This window comes from Silene latifolia, chromosome 10 (assembly GCF_048544455.1).
Source record: "Silene latifolia isolate original U9 population chromosome 10, ASM4854445v1, whole genome shotgun sequence".
In the NCBI taxonomy this organism is placed as follows: domain Eukaryota; kingdom Viridiplantae; phylum Streptophyta; class Magnoliopsida; order Caryophyllales; family Caryophyllaceae; genus Silene; species Silene latifolia.
In genome coordinates, this window is record NC_133535.1 from 6,793,887 (window position 1) to 6,817,600 (window position 23,714).

Below are 23,714 nucleotides of genomic sequence, written 5' to 3' on the forward strand. Positions count from 1 at the left end.
TGAAAAACAAGGAGAAAAAGAAACAGGGTCCGGTACGACCTTCCTAACGGCTAAAATTGAAGTGTATAATACACTGTTTTTCGGGATTCCGGGGTCCCGGAACAAAATTATCCGGAAATCACATAGAAAGTTCCTCGGGTCAGATAAAGCGGCCACGCAAAGTTTGAGCACCAACAGAAGATATTTGGGGGTGCCGGTGTTCCACAAATCAGCATTCGCCGAAACTAGGATTATCGTGAAAAATGTGTTAAAGCTCGTGATTTGAGGCTCAAATCGAACAGGTTGATTCCTGAAATCGAACAGGTTGATTCCTGAAATGAGCTCGGATGCGTGATTGAAAAACAGGGAGAAAAAGAAACAGGGTCCGGTACGACCTTCCGAACGGCTGAAATTGAAGTGTATAATACACGGTTTTTCGGGATTCCGTAACAAAATTCTCCGGAAATCACATAGAAAGTTCCTCGGGTCGGATAAAGCGGCCACGCAAAGTTTGAGCACCAACGGAAGACATTTGGCGGTGCCGTGTGCCACAAACCAAGATTCGCGAAACTCGGATTATCGTGAAAAATGTGTTAAAGCTCGTTATTTGAGGCTGAAATGGAACTGGTTGATTTCTGAAATCGAACATGTTGATTCCTGAAATGAGCTCGGACGCGTGATTGAAAAACAGGGAGAAAAAACAACACGGTCCGGTACGACCTTCCGAACGGTTGAAATTGAAGTGTATAATACACGGTTTTTCGGGATTCGGGGGTCCCGGAACAAAATTTTCCGGAAATCACATAGAAAGTTCCTCGGGTCAGATAAAGCGGCCACACAAAGTTTGATCACCAACGGAAGAAATTTGGGGGTGCCGGTATGCCACAAATCAGCATTCGCCGAAACTCAGATTATCGTGAAAAATGTGTTAAAGCTCGTTATTTGAGGCTGAAATCGAACAGGTTGATTCCTGGCACATATAAAAGAATATCCGTCCAAAATTTGAAATTTGGTACTAACTCTTGTTGGTTATTAATGTATTGTCCTTGCCTTATTACATGACCAATTTAAATTAATCTCCGTCCTCCCAAATTCGTCAAACAGTGATAGATAGCTTAAGGGATTTAACAAATTTGGGAGGAAGCAAGTTGATTTAAATTGATCAGATAATAAGGCAAATGGAAATACAACCATAAGCAACAAGAATTAGTATCAAATTTCAAATTTTGGATGGAATACTCTCTTTTTTGTGACCGTAATAATTAAATGGGAGCAATATTTGATAAAAGTTACATATGGTGGGAGTAAGTTTCAAAAAAATTTATATAAGTGAGTAAGTTTCAAAAAAGTGGATTATATAAGGGTGTAATAATCAATTTACCCTTTTTAATATTTTAAAAGTATCTATATAATTCATTAATTAACATAGTTTTTAGATTGAAAACTTTTAATATTTTCACTAATTTTAATATAACCGAAATACATATGAAATTACTTTACAAATTCTAAATTTTATTTGATTAGTTCAAATATTAATTTTTCCCAAATTGTGTATTAAATTTCATACAATTTATATATATATATATAACAACTTTTATTATACTGATAAAAATTGATATTTTTGGTGTCATTTTGGTTGGAAACCAAAAAATTGAATTCAATTTTATTTTAAGTCAAAATAATATGGCCTAATCACTACATTTGAAAACCTAAAAGAATTAATCTCACACTTGATGAATGTTATTGATGTTGATCAGAAATATCCCCTACCGAAAGTTGGGGCAATCTCTTTCGGAATACTGAAAGCAATTTAATGTGTCGACCCCTCTCAAAATTAGTTTTTTTCATTTGTAAAAGTCAGGAATCGAATCCTCCTAAACACTTGTTTACGAAATAAGAACTCTTACCACTCACACCAGCCAACCTTCGCGTTTTAGGTTGAAATATTGAAAATTTTTCGGGTTAGCCCGGAATTGTTTGATCCTTGTGTAATTGTGTTATGTTATTAACCCCAGAAAGTAGAAACCTAACATAACATCTGTAAAACCGAAGAAAGGATCCTCCCTCTTTCCTTTCCATCAAACCACCATACAAACCACCGTACAAACCACCGTCCATGATGGGTTTCAGCCGTCTACTGAAGATGGGCAGACGCCTACCTCACCGATCCAATCCATTCTCAACCGCCGCCGTCGCCGCAGCCACCGCCGTCGCAACTCCATCCCCACCACCCCCAACCGCCATGGTATACGACAACGCCGCCGAAATCGTCAAATCAAAGCTAAAACGTCTCTCAAATCCCGACCCACGTTTCCTAAAACACAACTCACCTCATCCAACCCTAGCTGACCACACACCGATCCTCACCGCACCCGCGACCCGAATCACGACCCTCCCAAACGGGCTTCGTGTTGCGACGGAATCGAATCTTGCCGTGAAGACGGCGACTGTTGGGGTTTGGATTGATGCGGGTTCGAGGTTTGAAAGCGATGAGACTAATGGTACTGCTCATTTTTTAGAGCATATTTTATTTAAAGGGACGGAGAGGCGGTCTGTTAGGGTTCTTGAGGAAGAGATTGAAAATATGGGTGGGCATTTGAATGCTTATACTTCTAGGGAACAGACTACTTTTTTTGCTAAGGTTTTGGATAAGGATGTTGGTGTTTCTTTGGATATTTTGGCTGATATTTTGCAGAATTCCACTTTTGAAGAATCCCGGATTCTTCGAGAGCGTGATGTTATTTTGCGCGAAATGGAGGAGGTAATTTATTCATCTGATCTCTATCTCTGGTGGGTGGGATATGTAGTTTTAGTTTGTCTAAAAGCGGCCTGTTGTTATTCATTCATCTGATCTCTGGTGGGATATGTAGTTTTAGTTTGTCTGCAAGCGGCCTGCCTGTTGTTATTCATTCATCTGATTTCTGGTGGGATATGTAGTTTTAATTTATTGGCTAGCGGCCCGTTGTAATGTTATTCATTCATCTGATCTCTGATGGGATATGTAGTTTTAGTTTATCTGCAAGCGGCCTGTTAAGATTTGGTGGGATATGTAGTTTTAGTTTGTATGCAAGCGGCCTGTTAGTCATTCATCTGATCTCTGATCTCTGCTGGGATATGTGGTTTTAGTTTGTCTGCAGATATGTAGTTTTAGTTTGTTTGCTAGTGGCCTGTTGTAATGTTATTCATTCATCTGATCTCTCATGGAATATGTAGTTTTAGTTTGTCTGCAAGAGGCCTGTTAAGATCTGGTGGGATATGTAGTTTTAGTTTGTATGCAAGCGCCTCTTATTCATTCATCTGATCTCTGATCTCTGATCTCTGCCGGGATATGTAGTTTTAGTTTGTCTGCAAGCTGCCTGTTATTAATTCATCTGATCTCCCGTGGGATCTGTAGTTTTAGTTTGTTTGCTAGCGGCCTGTTGTAATGTTATTCATTCATCTGATCTCTCATGGGATATGTAGTTTTAGTTTGTCTGCAAGCTGCCTGTTATTCATTCATCTGATCTCTCGTGGGATATGTAGTTTTAGTTTGTATGCTAGCGGCCTCTTGTAATGTTATTCGTTCATCTGATCTCTCATGGGATATGTAGTTTTAGTTTGTCTGCAAGCGGCCTGTTATTCATTCATCTGATCTCTCGTGGGATATGTAGGTAGTTTTAGTTTGTCTGCAAGCGGCGTGTTATTCATTCATCTGATCTCTTGTGGGATATGTAGGTAGTTTTAGTTTGTCTGCAAGCGGCGTGTTATTCATTCATATGATCTCTGGTGGGATATGTAGTTTTATTTTGTCTGCAAGCAGCCTGTTATTCATTTACTTTTTAATTCGAGCCGCTGTAGAAGAAAGGGCTTCATTATCTTAAATTCATTGTCTCTTGAGTTGGGGTTTGAGAATTAGTGCAACCTACGTTCGTGGTATATCAAATCAGAGAGTCGTATATAGAATGTCTAAGTGGAGTATGTATGTTTACAGGTGGAAAAGGAGAAAGAGGAAGTGATATTTGATCATCTGCACGCAACGGCCTTCCAGTATACACCGTTGGGCAGAACAATTCTTGGTCCAGCTGAAAATATTAGGACATTGACAAAAGAACATCTTAAGAGTTATATATCAACACACTATACAGCACCTAGAATGGTATGAATGATCCAAATAAAATCACATCTGTCACTGGTGCCTAATTTGCTGCCTACATTTATCTAAATTGAGAATTCTATATCAGGCAATTGTTGCTTCTGGGGCAGTCAAACACGAGGATGTTGTCGCTCAAGCGCAAAAGTATTTTACTAAGCTATCAACTGATCCTACCACAGCATCACAGTTGGTCGCAAATGAGCCAGCTTCATTCACTGGTTCTGAGGTCTCATATATTCTCTCTGCTATATTGATTTGATTTCATCATCGGATTGGATTTCATTATTCATAGGGCATATTTATGTTTCGCCTCTTGATACTAGGTTAGGATGCTTGATGATGATGTGGAATTAGCGCAATTTGTTATTGCCTTTAGCGGAGCGTCATACACAGATCCCGATTCCATTGCCTTGATGGTTATGCAATCAATGCTAGGATCTTGGGATAAGAGTGTTGGCGGTGGAAAACACGTGGGGTAAGTTTTGTGCCTCAATCACAGCTTTGTTATGCATTTTACAACATTTCTAAAACATTTTTTTACACAACTGTTTTCAAGCTACTGCCTATAATAATTCGACGTTATTTTTACAAAAATTGGATAGGTCTGGGCTTGTGCAAAGAGTTAGCATCAATGAAATTGCTGAAAGCATAATGACATTCAACACAAACTACAGAGATATAGGTTTATTCGGCGTTTATGCTGTTGCAAAGGTCTGAGCTGTAACTACTGATAAATTATATATTATTCTTACTTTTTACTTGCTCATATTTTATTTCTAGGGGATGTGGACCTTAGAGTGATCTGGGATCTGGAATGTTAGAGTCTTTGTTTATAGGGTTATTGGGTTCTAAATAGGCCAGCAAAAGACAAGTTTCCTACGCTTATATGGTGATTTCCGTTGCATCATTTAATACAACCGTGGGTTTGATTCTTGCTTGCTTGCTCGCTTTCTGTTGAACCTCTTACACTTGCACAAACGCTTTTTTTTTTTCAATTGAATACTACTATATGATTTGTCATTATTTTGTCATCAGGGATTCGGGGTCTTTTTTTTGTTTGAGCGTATTCACTTCTTTTTGCTGGGTTGCAGTTTGCTTTCTGCTGTTTTTCCGTTGAAGACGCTCCAATTCTTTTTGCTTTTTATCATTTTTTTCATCTATTTTAACAAATGTGGTAATGCATTTGTGTTCTTGTAATTAAACTTGTCACTACTTGTGTGAGATGACATTAGCTCTTGACGCTGATTTTACATGATTTACATGAGTGTCTTTTAAATTGCAAGTGATCTTTTCTCTCCATGGGATAAAAGCCTTCCTTTGAGTTGTTTGTGCAAGAATGCCACCTCTCCTTTTGATTGTATCTCTAATTGAAGGAAAGGTTACATAATTTGTTTTTCGGAGACTGAATCTACCTAGGTTGTTACTTTCAGTACCAGTTTGATTGAAGATAAAACAATGGTTGAAATTTAGAGTCAAGTTGCTTAATGCCAAATATTCACATCTTTTTTCACATGATTTAAATTTTTATGCGTAGTTTTGATATTTAATTTTGGGGTTTAACGATAAGCACATTTGGCGAATCTATTACACTTTGTTCATTACAAACTTTACTTTGAGTTTGCTTTGTGGCGAGCTATGACGCTATGTTACTTCGGCTTTTCATATTACATTGTGTATTCGTGTTTGACACACGGCACTTTGACATGAGTATGACACACACTTAATTTTAGACCAAAAATATGAGAAGTTTTTATATAATAGCCCAGTCCGACGCTGGGACATACACCCGTGTCGGATACTTCTAACCAACTCTAACTGTCTAAGTAAAATGGGTTGTGAGTTGTTCCATAAATGCTGCCACTAGTACTCCATAATGTAGCCTATAGTACCCCAAAAACAGGGGAGTAGGAACCTTTGTTGTTTCAAAAGGCGTGAATGCACCTACATGACAGGGCAATAAGGTGGAAGGTGTGTAGTGGAGATCATACACATGAGGCGCACCGTTTTTGCTAACAAGCTTGTTTTTCAATATAGAAAATAGCATGGAAAACTAGTCGTTTCTTGAATATAGAAGAGAGCTAACATGAATAATACCGATAATGTGGCAAGGGAAGGGGAAAAAATTAAATTAGAAGATAAAAAACCGGAGGAATTTGCTTTGGAGTACGCCTAGTTTGTTGAAGAAAGTGAGGAGATAAGGGATGACTGACTTATTAAGAGTCATTATTTGGGGCTCCTCAGTGTGGAGCATTTTTTTTATCATGTGGATCTAAAAGTATTTTTTTCTTAGCGTTTTAACATGTCCTTAGTTGGATTTCCAAAGTAGGGTGTAAATTTCTACTGTAGCAATTGCCCTTTACCTTTCCTTTTCCTGTAAACCCCAACCAAACGGCCCCTTAATTCTTTGTCCAGTGAAGCTGCGTACTATATGTGCCGTGGGTTCTAATACATATGCTTGTCTGCTTTTATAACAATTGTCTAAGTGAGTCAGTCTTATATGGTCTCTTTCAACATCTGTGAGCGGACTTCTCTGTCTATTTAAGAGTACATGTGACCATTTGAGAGTTGCCTGTATGATTGAATCATAAATATTGTTTGAGTTGGTTAAGTTGCATATGAGTTTGTGTAGTTCTGAAATGAAGAAAAAAAGTTGTGAGCGGACTTCTCTGTCTATTTAATTGTATAGTATCAACGTTTTTTTTTTCTTTCATTGGGACTTACCTGTGGCAGTTACATTTATCTTTCAGCCTGATTGCTTGGATGATTTGGCATGGGCTATCATGCATGAATTTAGCAAGTTGTGTTATCGTGTTTCTGATGATGATGTTACACGTGCTTGTAACCAGGTATACCCTCCCTTCTGGTTGTGTACTTTTTTTTTTCCGAAGCCATATGGAGCACTGATATATCTGTTATTCTGTGTGTGACTCCATGATCATACTCCCGCAACTACTATTATATGTTTTCGTTGTCTTTTGCTATCTTTCAGGTTGAAAGGTACACTTTAGTATGTTTCTTAATCTACGAGTTAACAAGAGTGTTCTGCAGTGTTATCCACGTCCTTTAAAATCATGCTTTGAATTCAGTTTTATCTTGTTTCAATGTCTGATATTTTCTTTGAATTCAGCATTAAATGATTCTGTTTATTGATTCCTGCATTTTATCTAACTTCTAATATGGACTTAAAAGTCATAAACATCTAATTACTCGTTTTTTAAATTTCTAGTTGAAGTCATCTCTGCTTCTCCACTTGGATGGAACAAGCCCTATTGCAGATGATATTGGTCGTCAGGTATTTGTTTGTTTATTCCCCTTAACCTGTTTATTTTGATCATTACTGTTTGATTGTGTATTTTTTTAGGCATATATTGCGATAATTAATTTACTCAATAAGGTATTTAACCTTCATTAATTAGTTAGTGAAATTTTAAATAAAGGAATGGCAAAGGTATAGATGTCAACTGAAAGCAGAGTGTAAGTAAAAACACGTGGATGCACAATGAAGCCCATAATAAAACTTTGAATTGTTTTCCGGGGTTATGTTTTTAATCTTTCTCCAATATTTGATTTCTTCTTATATAACGAGGCTGTAATATGTATACATTCAAGAATCATAAGCATAGTTAAGAGCATGAATGACTATGGATAGCGTTTGGAGGTAAGACAGATAATGGTGGAGGGTGATTCTTGGGCAAACCGTCAATTTTGGAAAGATTTTTCAATCATAAACTTTAAGAGACGAGAGCTATTCTCTCCCATTTTGGCCCAAAAAATTAACTGGTTTATGTTCGGTTTGTTCAGTTGTGAAAGTCTGGCTTATTCTATAATGCAATGCAAGATATTAATGTCCATCTTGCTTCTTCAGTTACTTAATTATGGGCGGAGGATGCCGTACGCGGAACTATTTGCTAGGATCGATGCTGTAGATGCTAGCGTCGTAAAACGTGTTGCAGATCGCTTTATTTATGACAAGGTAAGTATTACTATCTACTTAAATGATTTGATGCATTAGACAAATATTCCCTTCATTTTCCCGTTTTCTTCCCATTTGCTTTTTGAGAGTCAAACGTACCGAGCTTTGATTGTAAATATGTTGCAGAATAAAAAAAAATATTTAACTAAATTTTTTATATTTATAATTAAAACATCTTTCACAAAATAATATTTTCGATAAAAATAAGTAAATAAACATTGATAAAACGCGGTTAAAGTTCCGTCTTGGAGACTTCGGAAACCTGAAATCTGATGTTTGGCGATGAAGTTATGATCTGAAGATTCTCAAAAGGTGAGATTGTATATGCAGGATGTGACCATTGCGGCCATGGGTCCAATTAAGAATTTACCAGACTACAACTGGTTCAGACGCAGAACCTACATGAACCGTTACTAGGCTGCTTTGCTCAAATATTTTGTTGCCTTCTCATGGAACAGCCGGTGGCAGATGGCAGTGAGCTTCTCGAAAAGCCACCGGCATTCTGGTTTTCATGAACTTTACCGGTCTTCTACAATTTTTGTGACTTCATATTATTTGGCAATAAATCTTGCCTCTTTCCAGTTCCATTATACTGTTTTTTGTTAGAGCAAATAATTTCCAGTTCCGATGTATTGTGACATACTCCGTATATGTTAATGTAACTGAGGTGAGGAAAAATAGGATGAGCTCTTCAGCTTGTTATAATATTCGATAATGGTGCAATTTTCTAATTTTTTTTAGAAATTAAAAAAGTTGCACTCCATTTGTTCCAGCCATTTGTTCTTTTTTCGTCACGTGAGATTTTCATCAAATGTTAACGGAGGGAGTATTAATTAGCGTAGAATGTGCTAATAAAAATTAGGTTAATATGATATACTAGTTTAACTCCCGTGCAATGTATGCACGGCATATATAGAGTTTTACTTTTTTTAGTATATTATACTCATGAAATATAAATTAGCTACTTTTTTTTTTACGTTTCTTATCGTTATATTTTGATTTGAAAAATCAAAGTCTAAATCGTATTAATCATGAAATGAGTATTTCAATTAAAGTTTTTCCTATTACCGATTGGAGATAATTTTTTTCGTATGATTCTTTTTAAAAAAAAAAAAGAATTACATTTTATATTATAAAAAGATTGGAGATAATTTTGTATATAATGTAAAATACTAAATGACATAAATATATAAATCCGAAAGATTATATGTATTATAGTGCACCAACTTATAGAATATGCTAAAAATAACTAAACTTTATTTTAGGAAATATGTTTAGGCGGGAAAATTTGAAGTTTCGCCTATTCATTTAGTAAATAGGGGATTATGGTGTCAATTTGGTAGAATGTCCGGTCAAAGCGGAAGAATGCAAGAAAATACAACGATGTATTTCTTGCAAGTTTATAATTGAAAATTCTGATAATTACCTTTATTATGTCATTTAAGTAATTTATTAGAGCTATAAAAAAAAAACCCTTCCTATTGCTACTAGAGTTTTGGGGAAGGCGAGGGACAACAACTACTTTTGCTCTCAAACTCGATACAAGTAAAACTTATGTTTGCGTTGTATGACGTCTTTTTGGAGAAGCTTATGGTTTCTATCGCCATTTCGAAGTCTTGGGTACGATAACTTATGGCTTGTGTCGATAACTATTGTGCCCGATTTTTCATTGTCAATGGTGTTGGCGTATTGCACTATCGCTACTAGAGTTTTGGCGACTCCGCTAGGGCGACTTTATAGTAAGTGACACTATTGTTTAAAGGGATACGGTAGATAGTTTATCAATTTTACTTGAATCTTTTTTTTTTAAAGAGGGACAAAACATTCGATAGAGAGAGTTATTTAAAATAGTCTTGATAAAACACGCTACATATCTTATTCTCTGTATAACTGAGACTTTTTGCGTTCCCAAACTTAATTGGCACGCTATTTGAGCCTACAAACTTATAATTGAATCACATTATGCAACTATTTAGATCTATCATAAATTCATAATAAGAGGTTAAACGCCAAAAAAATTAATTTGTTGGAGAAACTAGAAAGTAAGTTAATGTCGCATCACTTTGAGTTTGTTTGATATTTTGCCTAAAATTAGGTAAAAGTTGTTCAATCAATGTGTCATTTTTCCTAAAAATTCACAAATTTTTATACTCCTTCCATCTTGTTCTCAATAACTCTCCCTATTTATGGAGGGCACGAGAATTAAGGGATGAAGTATTATATGGTAAAGTATTATAGTGGGGTAGGAGATTGGGGAAAGGTATTGTATGATACTTCTATTATTATGGGTGGAGTGATTAAAATAAGTATTGTTGTGGGTAAGCTGATTAAAATAAGATAACGTATGAGTATTGTTGTGGGGTGAGGTGATTAAAATAAGTATAAAAGTTTGTCAAATAAGATAATATGAAAAGTATTGTGAATAGATAAAAAAAAATAGGAAGAGTTATTGAGAATATGAGGGAGCATAAAACAATAATATCCGTTTTAAGTGAAAAATGGGTCTAGTAGATACGTAAAAGGAGTGAGAAAAAAAATAAGGAACATTTGGTAAATGGGAAAAGTTTTGTCCCCTTTTTGTATGGCATTCTCTTTCCCGTCCGTTACATTGAAGACGACTACTATCTGTTACAAACTGAAGATGAATAGTGACCCTCTCATAAAATGCAAGTGGGAGGCTAAATGGGGATATTCATTTCACCCCACTTGCACTATTCATCTGTAAGAGAGACACTATCTATCTTCAGATTGTGACAGATAATGTCTATATTCAATGAGAATTTGTGTTCTCTTTAACGTGCAAAAAATATTGTATGACGAAATAAGTGTTGTGATACCGGTCATACCACCATATGTATTTATTTATTTATTTATTTCGTAACATGAGTGTTCAAGTCAATAACTTTAAAATAATACTGTCTCGGTCATTTGTTGTCCTTTTTCATATTGGGGGTGTCTAAGTGAGTTGTTGTCCTTTTTATTTTAAGAATGAACTTGATGAACAATTTGATCATTCACACTCAATTTGTTCCACTTGTCATTTAGTAATTGACTCATTTATCTTTCCTTGGTCTTTGTGCCAAAACCAAAAAACAACAAATAACCGGGACGGATGAAGTAGTATTGAGTATATTATATACTCTCTCTCATCCAAACCAAAGGTAACAGATGATTATCACACTTGCCGAGACGCATTTTGCAACGTGAATATCTTTAGTTACATATTATTAAAAATTAATATTCTTATGAAAAACATTCATAACGATAAATCAAACAAGTTCTCACATGACTATATTTTGTCTTATAGATCAAAAATAATATCAAAAATTCCTACAATTATAAATAGTGTCAAAAAGCAAGTGTTACCTTTGGTTTGGATTAGGGTATCTACTTTCTTCATCTTCTTTGAAAATATCTCGTTTTGTTCTGAGATGTCTTTCTCTTATAGTAAAATGAATGACCTACCATACATTCACATTTCAATACAATAATTCTATCAAAATTTGGATAGCACTCTATTCTTTGGAATTGTTTTACTAAACTAAACTGAATTATTAAATTAAAGAACGAAAATATATACTAAATTGGACTTAATCTAAGTTAGAAAAAGGAACCTAAGTAGTAAAAAACGCGTATATTTTCTCATCTCTTTTTTATCCAAATAAAACAACAAGTTCCAAAATAATTAAAAGGTAGTCTTCCTTAGAAGAAAGTTAGCATTCTATAGTTAAAAACAGATCAAGTATTATACTATTTGAATAGATTTGGGGAAATTTTTGTTACTCTCTAGGTATTAGTCTTTGTATTCTTGATGCAAATGGGTAATAAGTGACATGTTTTAACTATAAAATAAATATCTCAGTATCAACAAGAATTTATGAATAATACTAAGGTGCTGTTTGGCCAAGCTTAAAAAGTGCTTTTGTAATTGAAAAAGTAGTAGCTTGGCCAAACATGGTAAATTAGAGAGTTTCAAAAGTGCTTTTGAGAAGTCAAAAACTGATTATTCACCCCCAAAAGAAGAAGTAGATATTTACTACTTCTACTTCTACTTTTTCTTTTTACATAAAATAACCAAATAAGCAAACAAAAGTTGTATTAAAGTAGTTAGGCCAAACATATAATTTTGTGAGAAACCGCGCTTTTACAAAAGTATGGTCAAACAACTAAATTTTTTTCGAAAAGTAACTTGTGAATAAACTCCTTTAAAAAAGGAAAAGTCATTTTCCATAAGCAAGGCCAAACAGCACCTAAATATGGTTACTATCCACCGACTTTAAAGATGGTAAGTGAAAAGCCTCAAATCTAAATCCTCATTCCTCTATATATATACTAGTCAAGATATTTTAAGGGCTGACGTTAAACCTCTGTCTCTAGTTATGTATGTGTTGCATTATAAAATTTTATACTAAGGTGTTTATCAATAAATAATTTGAAAAAGGGCTTTTCTAACCTATGCCCAATAGGCATAGGATAAAAACCCTAAAAAAGAAAGTAATAAATGTATTTTCTTGTAAATAAAAGTAAAAGTAATTGATATTGCAATTTCCCATAAAAATATCATTTATTTCTTTCCTTTTTGAGTTTCTTATCCTATGCCTAGTGGGCATAGGATAGAAAAACCGTTTGAAAAAAAAGGGTCAACATTATTTGCTTAATTATTAATTTCATTTCCATACGTTTTTTTAAAATTTATCAAAATGCGTGACGAGATATATACAGTATTAATTAATTCTTGATTGGGAATTTGGTAGGCCTTGAAACAAAGGTGAAGGCTATTTAAGCACATAGATAGTTTGGCTTTGGCTTATGCTCATTATTACAAATAAAAGTAGCAATGTACTCAACAAAATACCTTAACATGGCTCCAAATTTCTTTTACTTTAGCCTAGGCATTACAAGCATAATTACCCTCCTTGTTATAAGTCTCATAATTTTGAATGAACGTTCAAAAACTCGAAAACCATCCAAAATTCCGAAACTACCCCCAGGCAAAATTGGTTGGCCTATATTTGGAGAAACCCTAGCATATGTCTCATGCCCTGCAAAATTCATACATGATCGTATGACTATGTACTCCCCCGAGGTCTTTAAAACCTCGCTAGCCGGGGAAAAAACCGTGGTCTTTTGTGGTCCAAAGGCAAATAAATTCCTTTTCTCGAATGAGGGTAAATTGGTCAATTACTGGTTACCTAGCTCTGTCGCCGGTGCACTTTCTTATCCGAAAACAAATAATAAGGACTCAGCGTCCGGGAAACCGGCCGACAATTTAGCCTATAAGTTCCTTAGAGGAGACACAATTCAACAATACGTGCCACTAGTACACTCTATGGTACAACAACATGTACGTGAAAATTGGTTGCCTAATAATGAGGTTAAAGTGTACACACTAGCAAAAGAGTTCATTTTTGCACTTTCTTGTAGGGTTTTGGTCAATCCAAGCTTAGAGCAATTGAGTGATATTGCAAAACCCTTTTTTCGATTGCTCGACGGGATTTTCTCTGTGCCGATTAATCTTCCCGGTATGCCGTATTATAAGGCTATTAAGGGAGGGAAACTTGTTAGAGAGAAACTTGTTGAAATTATTAAGCAGAGGAGACAAGAAATGTCACATATAATTATGCGAAATAATAATAATAATAATAATAATAATAATAATTATCAATTGGATTTGTTAAGTAGGTTGATTATTGATTGTGATAAAAATAATAAGGGTTTGAGTGAAGAGGAAATTGCTAGCAAGGTTATTGGTCTAATGTTTGCTGGTTTTTATCCTACTAGCACTACTATTGCTTTTTTGATTAGTCACCTTGCGGATCACCCCCATGTTTATGAAAAAGTTCTCCAAGGTATGTACTACAAACACTTTTTTATAGTCCCTTCGTTCTAGTTAGAGATGGAAACAGGCACGCGGGTAGTTGGTCTGACATGCCCCGGCATGCATGCACGCATAACCCATTTTGGCACCACATGAAATTGACACGGCCCAGCACCGTACGACAGACATGGCCGTGCTTGGGCCTAAGTTTGAGAAAAAAAGATTGTGCCTAAACCACGCACGACACAAGTTAGACAGTTAGACACACCCAAAATACAAAGAAATGGGTCGTGTTGGTCCACGCTCAAACACGGCATGACATGACACATCATGGGTCGTGTCGAGTCCATTATTTTCATTTTACCGGCACAACACAGCCTGGCACGAAGCCTACCTTTCGGTTCTGGGTCTTGCCATTTCCCCCTTCAAGCACAGTAGGCCGGGACGAGGCCACAAGTGATGCGACTTACTTTCGATATTTATCTATTGTTTTTGGCTGAAAGTTCAAGATTGAAAACAAGAGAAAATGTAAAATGATTAATTATTTACATTATTTCATTCACTTACACGTGTCGTTTTCAACCAAAAACTTGTTAAAATTTTAATTAAATACCAATTGACTAATACATCCTAAACTGAAAATAGATCAAAATAATTCATCGGGACAAATAAAATAAGTAGCTGATTTTTATTTTTATTTTTAATAATAAAATTTTTATATCATTGTCTTAATTAACAATTATTTAGTAATTATTTAGCCATGTTCTTTTAGACTTAATTAAATTCATTTCATTTCAGTTTAGCCATGTTTAGTTCAGTTATGTTCATCTCTATTTAATTCAGTTTTATTAAATTCAGTTCAGTGCAATTAGCTATTTCCAACCCAAAAGAAAAGAGTCTTATCGTTTGATGTTTAACATGTATGCTTTGTTTTTCCTGAACTTATGTGGTTTCTTGTACTTTTCAGTTTTCATCCTGGCTTTTTTGTATCATATTTGCGTGGACTATAAGTACTTATGTAATAAACATTCATTTATTTATTGTAAATTAAAATAATTAAAGTATAGGATTTTCTTCACCAACTATTTATATGTAAATGAGTCTAAATAAGTAGATTTTTTTGTTAGGTTCGGAGACAAAGATGCTCACCCAAGGACAACGAATTTAATATATTATGTTTATACTCGTATTTGATTAAATATTTCTCGCAAAGAGTAATAAAAAAGTGAATAAATACTTTAGATATAGAGAGTATTACAGTATTACTAACTCGGTCTTTTTAAAGTGTGCCATAAGTAAATATGTTAAGAAGACTTAAATGAAAAGTTTTATGATAAATATGACAATAAAGTCTAAAAAAGTGCTTATTATTTCAATTTTTTATGATATTTATCACAAAATTTCCATTTTTCTCTTAAAGATGTGGAAAAACTGAATTTAATATTTTTCATATTTCATACTCCGCATATCAGAACAATTGAAGATATCAGAATCAAAAGAAGCAGGAGAACAATTAACATGGATTGATGTTCAGAAAATGAAGTATTCATGGAATGTAATATGTGAAACAATGAGAGTTTCATCACCAGTTCCTGGAAATTTTAGGGAAGCTAAATCTGATTTTACTTATGCAGGATTTCACATCCCAAAAGGGTGGAAGGTGTTGGAAGTAATGCTAAGGCTAGCAATGTCGTCTAAATACATTGTATTAGAGAGATGCCTTCCATTACCTCGTAAAAGCATCTCACCACTACTTGCATAATTATAGCCACTAACTCCATGTTTATTGCCATGTTTATGGTGGAGTTATGCCACTATCTTTGTGATTATGATGTTAATTAATCACTATAAATATGAGAAGTGTAGTCATTTGAGACATACATATTCCATATATCTATACTACTTCTCTATGATAATTTTGAGCATACCATATGAGTTCCAACTCCTAATGGTTGAGTACACAACTTTTAGGAGTGTTGTGTGACCTTGGGGGACGACGCCTATATCGATTTGTACCGTAGTCGGGGCGATTTCGTTTCTCATTCAGTGGCCTCCATACCACGACACAACAACAAATATTCTATAATTATATCTTCGCCCCTATAGTGATACTATATTTCCAACAATTGAGAAACGAAATCTTATCGCTATTATTGTTGTTGTGTTCATTATTTTTGTCATTGGAATTATTTCTATTGGCCAAAAATATTGTTCTTCGTGTATAAGAATCAGGCCGCGGAAAGTGAGACATCAGATCGGTATTTTGGCCATAACTCGGTCTCTAGAGCTTTGTTTGAGGCGTGTAATATGGCGTTGGAAAGCTAAGAAGAAGGGCTACAACTTTGTAGTTGAAGCCTTGAGCAGATTCGGCCATATTCTATCCTTAAAATGGGCAGCAATGTCTTGGTAGTGTGCTGAAAAGTTTTTGAAGATTCATAGAAGAATGGTATTATCTATAATTTTATTGCTCAATTAATTCTTGTGATTAAGGTATGTTCCCGTGAATTTCCTTTACAAATATTTATGATGATAAATATAAAGGTTTGGTCAATTATATATGCCTTAATCTTTTGTATGTTTCTCAGCTACTGCTTTATTTGGTACGACGTGTCTAAAATCTTGGTAATATTAGTCTTGATAATTGATTTCAAGAATATGTGAAGAAAATTGTTCCAAGATTTTGATTGACAAGTAGCTAGAATGATTGAGTGTCCAAGATATTTTTATCTGTATAATATGTATATCATGCAAAATGTTTCACACATTTGGATTGATTTTTTAGTTTTGATTATGAGATGAACTAAAATTGATATTTGAGTTATGAACCAAATGTGGGGGCTAAATATTTTTTTTCAATTGATATACATACTATCTTGGAAATGTTTGTGTGTGCGACAAATATTGAAAATGAATATTTGTCAAAGCTTCATAAAAGTAGATTATGGAGATTATAAATTGTCGTGTACAATTATATGATATCTAAAAGTTGAGATGGTTAATGAATGAATAATGTATATATTTTGTTTGAACGAGTATGTTTGTCACTAATTTGTGGCGTGACAACATGTGGGGGAAGACGTTCAATTTATTATTTGATAAAATTATTCATCATGTTTAGATTTCATATTTCAGTTATGTGGAGTATGTATCTAAGAAATATTTTGATTGTGGGGATACATAGAAAATAACGAGTGTTTGTTTTATACATGAGTGTATGTTTTATACATGATTAACTGACCAAAATATTGTAGTGTATTTTGTTGGTTACGTCACTTAGCTTATACCACACTATATGAGATTATGATGATTGTTATTATATGAGTAAGGTGTACAATTCTTTTTGTAAAATATTGTGGATTTGCAAAGAGTAAATATAAGTAAAACAATCATCGAGATTCGTTGTTTTCTAATATAAGAATGATGATGTATATAGAGCTTTTAGTAAATAAAATGATTTTGGGTGCAAAATCACAAATACTACGTGTATGATTTATTCTATGTCAATTTATTAGAAAGATAAAATAATAAAGAAGGTTATTTGTTCTTTTAAACGACATGAGAGTGGAGCTCTATATTTAATTAGAATAATGTTTTGACTATTGTGAGAAGTCTAATATGTATAATTAAGGTACTTCAATGTAGCTTATGCAGCTAAGTACATGTTGTTTGTGTATTCATTACCAAAGTTATCATTCACATTTGGTGAAGTGCCTAAGGTGCAATATTAAGAATTGCATTATGTTGCATATCTAGAAAGATATTGGATCGACCAAAAGGTATTGACGATCGATAAGGTGAGATCTATGGTGAGTACTATACATTTTCACCTTTTAATGGTGATCTTGTTTTAAGTCTATTGAGAAGACTATTATAACCTTGTCTATTGTGTAAGCATATTATATTGCTCTTAATCTTGCAGGGTAAGATGCAGGGTGATTGTGAAGCTATTATTAGCTACTACTTAATTGTGGGGGCATGGAGTTTTGCCTAATGTTTATCTTTAGCATAATACTAATATCAACTTAGTAATGCTAAAATAATGTGTATAATGACTTGCAGATTTACACATTTGATGCAGATTTGATTTGAGAAAGTTGATTGGGAATAATATGCTCACAAATTATTATCTTTGTGAAATTTGAGTGGAGCATATTTAAGCTAATGGACTAAGAAAGAAATAAGTCCTAGAATTGTCGAGGGGAATGGGGCAAAAGCCTATTAGTTGAGGAATTTGTGGTGGATACCGGAACTTGCTATGCAAGGGTGGTCTAACGAAGCCATAGATAACTCATACTTGTGTACACTTCCCATTCCTATGACATGTACACTATTTTGGAAGGTTGGGCATATAGCTCTTAATTGTCTTATAGCCCAAAATTGGGTGGTCCTTGTGAGACGGACTTGATGAGATCACCGTAATGATGGAGGTTGAGATATTTCTCTTAATGAATCTATATCCCTTTATATGGGTGGTCCTATTGAGAAGGACTTGATGGATTCACCGCTATGTTGAAAGGTTGAGCCTTAGAGCTTTTAATGAATCCATATCCCTTTATGTGGGTGGTCTTATTGAGAAAGATTTGATGGATTCACCGCTATGTTGAGAGGTTGAGCCTTAGAGCTCTTAATGATTCTATAGCTCATGCGTGAGTGGTTTATATGGAGATAGACTTGTTGGAATCACCTACGCGAGTGTGAAGGATTGACCTCCTTCTATGAGAGACTAGGCTATCTCTCTAGAGCACTCGTGAGAATCCCAAGGTTCATTTGGCCATAAATTTATTGAATTGTATCGCGGAACTCGTTTGGAACTTAAGGTGAGGTATGTGTTTGGAATTTACCCCGGAGTCTAGGAGTTCAAGATTCGTTCACTCTCTAGATGATGAAAGAATTGTTCCATTTCACTAATGTGTTAGTTCAAGTCGAAAGACACTAATACTTAAGTATCGATCCTTATTAATGTGCTCAGAATTTTTGTCTATCCTTTGCATTAGTGGGGGATTGTTGGAAGTAATGCTAAGGCTAGCAATGTCGTCTAAATACATTGTATTAGAGAGATGCCTTCCATTACCTCGTAAAAGCATCTCACCACTACTTGCATAATTATAGCCACTAACTCCATGTTTATTGCCATGTTTATGGTGGAGTTATGCCACTATCTTTGTGATTATGATGTTAATTAATCACTATAAATATGAGAAGTGTAGTCATTTGAGACATACATATTCCATATATCTATACTACTTCTCTATGATAATTTTGAGCATACCATATGAGTTCCAACTCCTAATGGTTGAGTACACAACTTTTAGGAGTGTTGTGTGACCTTGGGGGACGACGCCTATATCGATTTGTACCGTAGTCGGGGCGATTTCGTTTCTCATTCAGTGGCCTCCATACCACGACACAACAACAAATATTCTATAATTATATCTTCGCCCCTATAGTGATACTATATTTCCAACAGAAGGTATGAACAAATCTATCTATATAATTTTTTTTATTCTATATCTATATTGTTTGGACATTCAGACGATGTTAACGTACCTATTTAAATGCTGACGGGGTTCGAACACAGACGGTGGCCGGTTTTAGTGCTGACAGGGTTCGAACTCTGATCATGAGTACCACATCTCTTTTAGTGCTGACAGAGTGACAGGGTTTAAACTCTGATCATGAGTACCACATCTCTTGACTTTACCAACTAAGATATCTCTGCCAATACTACTTGTCTTTGATTATGGCATTTGTCTATCTTGTGTTTGTTTACTAGAACATTAATATTGTTACGCAGGTACATTGGACATTGCATTCAACACATAAGAACCCTGATTACTTCCCGGATCCGGAAAAATTCGACCCAGAAAGATTTGCAAATAATGAACCAGCACCTTATACATTCGTACCATTTGGAGGAGGGCCTCGTATGTGTGCTGGAAAGGAATTTGCACGTATAGAAATGCTCGTTTTTTTACATAATGTTGTGACTAAATTCAGATTTAAAAAGATTAATCCTGATCAAGAGAAGATAATTTATAATCCAGATCCGATTCCGACGAAAGGCCTAAGAATTTTCCTTCAGCCTCACTAGTACTCTTGAATACATAAGGGAGTTTCATGTTAGTACTAAATAATTACTCCCTCCAATTCAACACGACACGTTGTTTATATTTTTACTTTTTTCTTTTATAAAAAGTATTTTAATCAAACATAAATAATCCGGTTAAATTAGAGGGACTAGGAAAGAAACTCCATAGGATAACTGGATGTTTGTTGGACATGTAACATGTTTAACTAAGCTTATGCTTGGCTAATACACAAAAAGTTTCGGAGTATTTTAGTCGTACCAAAAGTCTTCAAATGTGACAACTCTACCATATAATAATCCCATTATATGTACCAAAAAATATTCGGACATGAATCTTCTCCATTTTCTCTCACAATTTCCTTAAATAATAATTTTCTCTTTTACCCTCATTTTCCTTTATTTTTATGCGTAAATTTAGAACCGTTAGATGTTGTCAATATGCGATCCGGATCATTAATAGGTAATTGCCTCTCAATTTCTTTTGGGGAAATGGAGAGAAAATGGGCTCAAAATATTCTACTTTTATTCTCGTTAATCAATTAACTTGAAGTGTTGGTATCCGGTCGCACCTAGCTACTTATATCTATTTTTTAAATATATTTTACATGAAATCGAATTGCGTTAAGCCTAATACTCTCTCCACTTTTTTATATATGATGTTTTACATTTACGAGGTAAGCCTTTGACTTTAATATTTACAAAAATATATTTGTTTAAAAAATATAAAAATGGTAACATTAAATTCCTTACGAAAAACTCTTTCATATGAGTATATATATCATAATATTTAGTCTTATATTTTAAGAGATATTGAAGAGAGAAGGGAGTGTCTCGAAATGTGAGAAAGTCATATATAAAAAAAATAGAGGGAGTATATAGGTTTACCATTTGTTATACATTTTTGTTAACAAAACGAGCTCTTTTACGATGTAACAGAACTGATTTTAAAGCTAATTCAATAACTTTGTGAGAGAGTTCAATAACTTTGTAAATGAGCTATATTACTTTACAAAAGAGTTCAACAAAAACAAATCTAACTAGTTTTTGAACCCGTGCAATACACGGGTGGTAACAAAAAGTATTATTAAAAGTAAAATTTATGTATTTTTTGGATTTAGTAAATTACTAAAGTTTAGAAATTTTTACTTTGTCTACCCATATATTTTTGATATGTTTATGTTGTTTAATTTTATTTGAAATACTTTGTTTTTTTTTTCCTCAACTTTTTAACTTATGAGAGGTGAAATCTAAAAAGGGGATATAAAATTGTTGTAGACGTAACCTGAATATTTACGCAGTATACATTTAATTTTACACATTTTTGTACGCGTTTTTTTTGTTATTACCCCTTTTTTTTGTTCTTCTATCAATTCTCTACCTTTTCTCTCATTTCATATCTCAGCCACCATCACCTGGATGTCTAGAAGCAGCATTCACTATCACTGATCGACTACCTTGAGACCCAACAGCACACCCTCCAGTGAAGTGGTGGTCACACCCAACACCTCGGACCACGACGTCCCTCTCAACCATCCTGCAATTGATATCCTACGTCCTCCAACTACCCTACCACCTCTTGCCTCCACCATCCCTTATGTCCCCCACCGTACCTCCAGTATAACCACCATCATCCCTGCCCACCCCATGTGTAACCTCTAACCCTTATCGTAACTTTATGCGACTTCCCCACCCCATCATCACCAACCCATTGCATTAATAGGAGATTGAACAATAGAATTAAAATGTGTAACGTATTTTTTTTTGCTAACAACTTGTTTACTCATTACCTTTCAATGTGACAATGTTATGCATTAGTAGTTAGAAAATTTTTAAAGTCACTCCAATTAGTATCTAAATTGATTGTTTGGCTATTTTGTATTATCTATTGCTCATGATCTCATAAAGTAAGATTATTTCAAGGTAATGAAATATTGTCTTCCGCTCCTTTTATTAAATAACACACTTTAATTTAGAGAAAAATCAAAATTTATGATTAGTAGCAAAACTTACACGTTATAGTAGTTTATGAGAGGCAATTTTAATAAAATAATTTTTATTTTTATAAATTTCTTAACATAAGCACGATACGTAATGAATATAAGTATATTATTAGAATATGATTTAATTTAAAATGTATGTTTTCTAGCTGAAAAATGTAAAATAAAAGACGTCATAAACATTATTTTGACCCGTACTCTGACGCTGACCCGACCTTAGACCCATATGACCCGACTCGTGTGACCCGTTCCGCCCGACCCGTTTGACTGGTCTACTTGAAAGTTATTACCATTGACCAACTCTTGAGCAGTTTGCATCTACACGGCTATTCACTAATTTTGTGACAAAAAAAAAAGGAATTCAAAAGTATTGATATATTTTGTCATATTTTTGACAAAAGAATGAATTTTATCGGATAATACAACTGTCATTTCTGTAATTCCGAACCAGGATATATATGATCTAAACCAACCTAATTGAAAGATCTAAAATAACTAATTTATGAATTTGCTTATTATCATCAAAAATAAAATAAAAAATTCAATAGTCTAACACTACCTTATAAATAGGAAATTTTGTGTTGATAAAACCGATTTTAAACTCTTTTCCGAATATATCAAATTTTGTGTTGATAATACGATACATGAAATAAAACAAAATGGAATGCTGAAATGACCGACTCGATCAAATTTGACCCAAATATATGACATAAGGAAACAAAAATAGAATATAATTAATATAGGACTTAAAATGAAACAGAGGATTTGTATTGTGTCTAATAAAACCATAAAAATAATAGTCTTATCTTAAAAAACGGTCTTCACTCAAAGAAAGTAAAAAATTCAAATTAAATCAACCCATCATTTCCAAGTTTTTTTTTTTCAAAAATATGCAATTAACTTGTTTTCCATGATTATTGGGGATTTTACCGTGTACCATTTTTATGTTTGTTTATGCAAATATAATATCTACCTATATCATTATAATAATTATTTCCGAAAATAGTGGTAGAATATTATTGGAATATTATTGGAAATTAACGGGATATTAATTTTCTTACCATATATATGTATCTTAACTTTCAAAATTATTATATTTAGCATGATAGATAGTTAATTGCGGTAATACCAGTAAGAGATTTTATTTTCTACTTAATTTAAGAATATTCTATGTTGAAAATATGAATTGAAGCATATTTTTGTGGAAATTATTTTTTAAGAGAATCCAAAAGATATTGGTTCATGATTAATTAAGGAATCTTTACTTGATTTTTTTTAAATTGATTGTTAATTACGTGACTTAAATTAGGAGTCAAAGAATATTATATAGTTAGTCATTTAAGGAATGTTTTTTTTTTTTTATTTTGAATCAGTTGATTTTTTGTAAGTCAATCACAACATGCATAATTCGTAAATGACGCGTCAGATTAAAAGGGAAGATTACACGTGGCAATTTTTAAGCCGATGACACATGGCGGACGATTAGGCTGATGGTTTCAGCTTTAATATAATATATGATATCAGTTATTAGTTATCACAATAAACTACAAAATATTATGAAAAAATTGATGATTTTATATAGTTACTAACTCGTACACTTTGACATTAATTTTTAGGCTAATCGTACTCTTGACATTGTCCTATATAACAATTTGTGAAAACCGAATCGTCAAAGACCTGCAAATTCCTGCTAGGCTGGGTTGGGCTTAGGGATGATAACGGGTCGA

At 34.0% G+C, this 23,714-nt stretch overlaps 2 protein-coding genes across 2 annotated transcripts; both read left to right on the forward strand.

The window, feature by feature from the left end:
• Nucleotides 1–1,938: 1,938 nt before the first annotated feature.
• On the forward strand, nucleotides 1,939–8,856 carry LOC141604890 (putative mitochondrial-processing peptidase subunit beta, mitochondrial). The gene is made up of 9 exons (XM_074423443.1): nucleotides 1,939–2,740; nucleotides 3,950–4,114; nucleotides 4,200–4,337; nucleotides 4,435–4,586; nucleotides 4,714–4,822; nucleotides 6,859–6,957; nucleotides 7,338–7,403; nucleotides 7,977–8,084; nucleotides 8,415–8,856. Exons 1-9 carry the CDS (start codon nucleotides 2,096–2,098, stop codon nucleotides 8,499–8,501), a joined length of 1,569 nt encoding a protein of 522 aa, XP_074279544.1. The 5' UTR covers nucleotides 1,939–2,095; the 3' UTR covers nucleotides 8,502–8,856.
• A 4,066-nt stretch (nucleotides 8,857–12,922) lies between these two features.
• Nucleotides 12,923–20,005, forward strand: LOC141607050 (beta-amyrin 6-beta-monooxygenase-like). The gene is made up of 3 exons (XM_074426422.1): nucleotides 12,923–13,933; nucleotides 15,375–15,562; nucleotides 19,697–20,005. Exons 1-3 carry the CDS (start codon nucleotides 12,946–12,948, stop codon nucleotides 19,991–19,993), a joined length of 1,473 nt encoding a protein of 490 aa, XP_074282523.1. The 5' UTR covers nucleotides 12,923–12,945; the 3' UTR covers nucleotides 19,994–20,005.
• The last annotated feature ends 3,709 nt before the right edge of the window (nucleotides 20,006–23,714 follow it).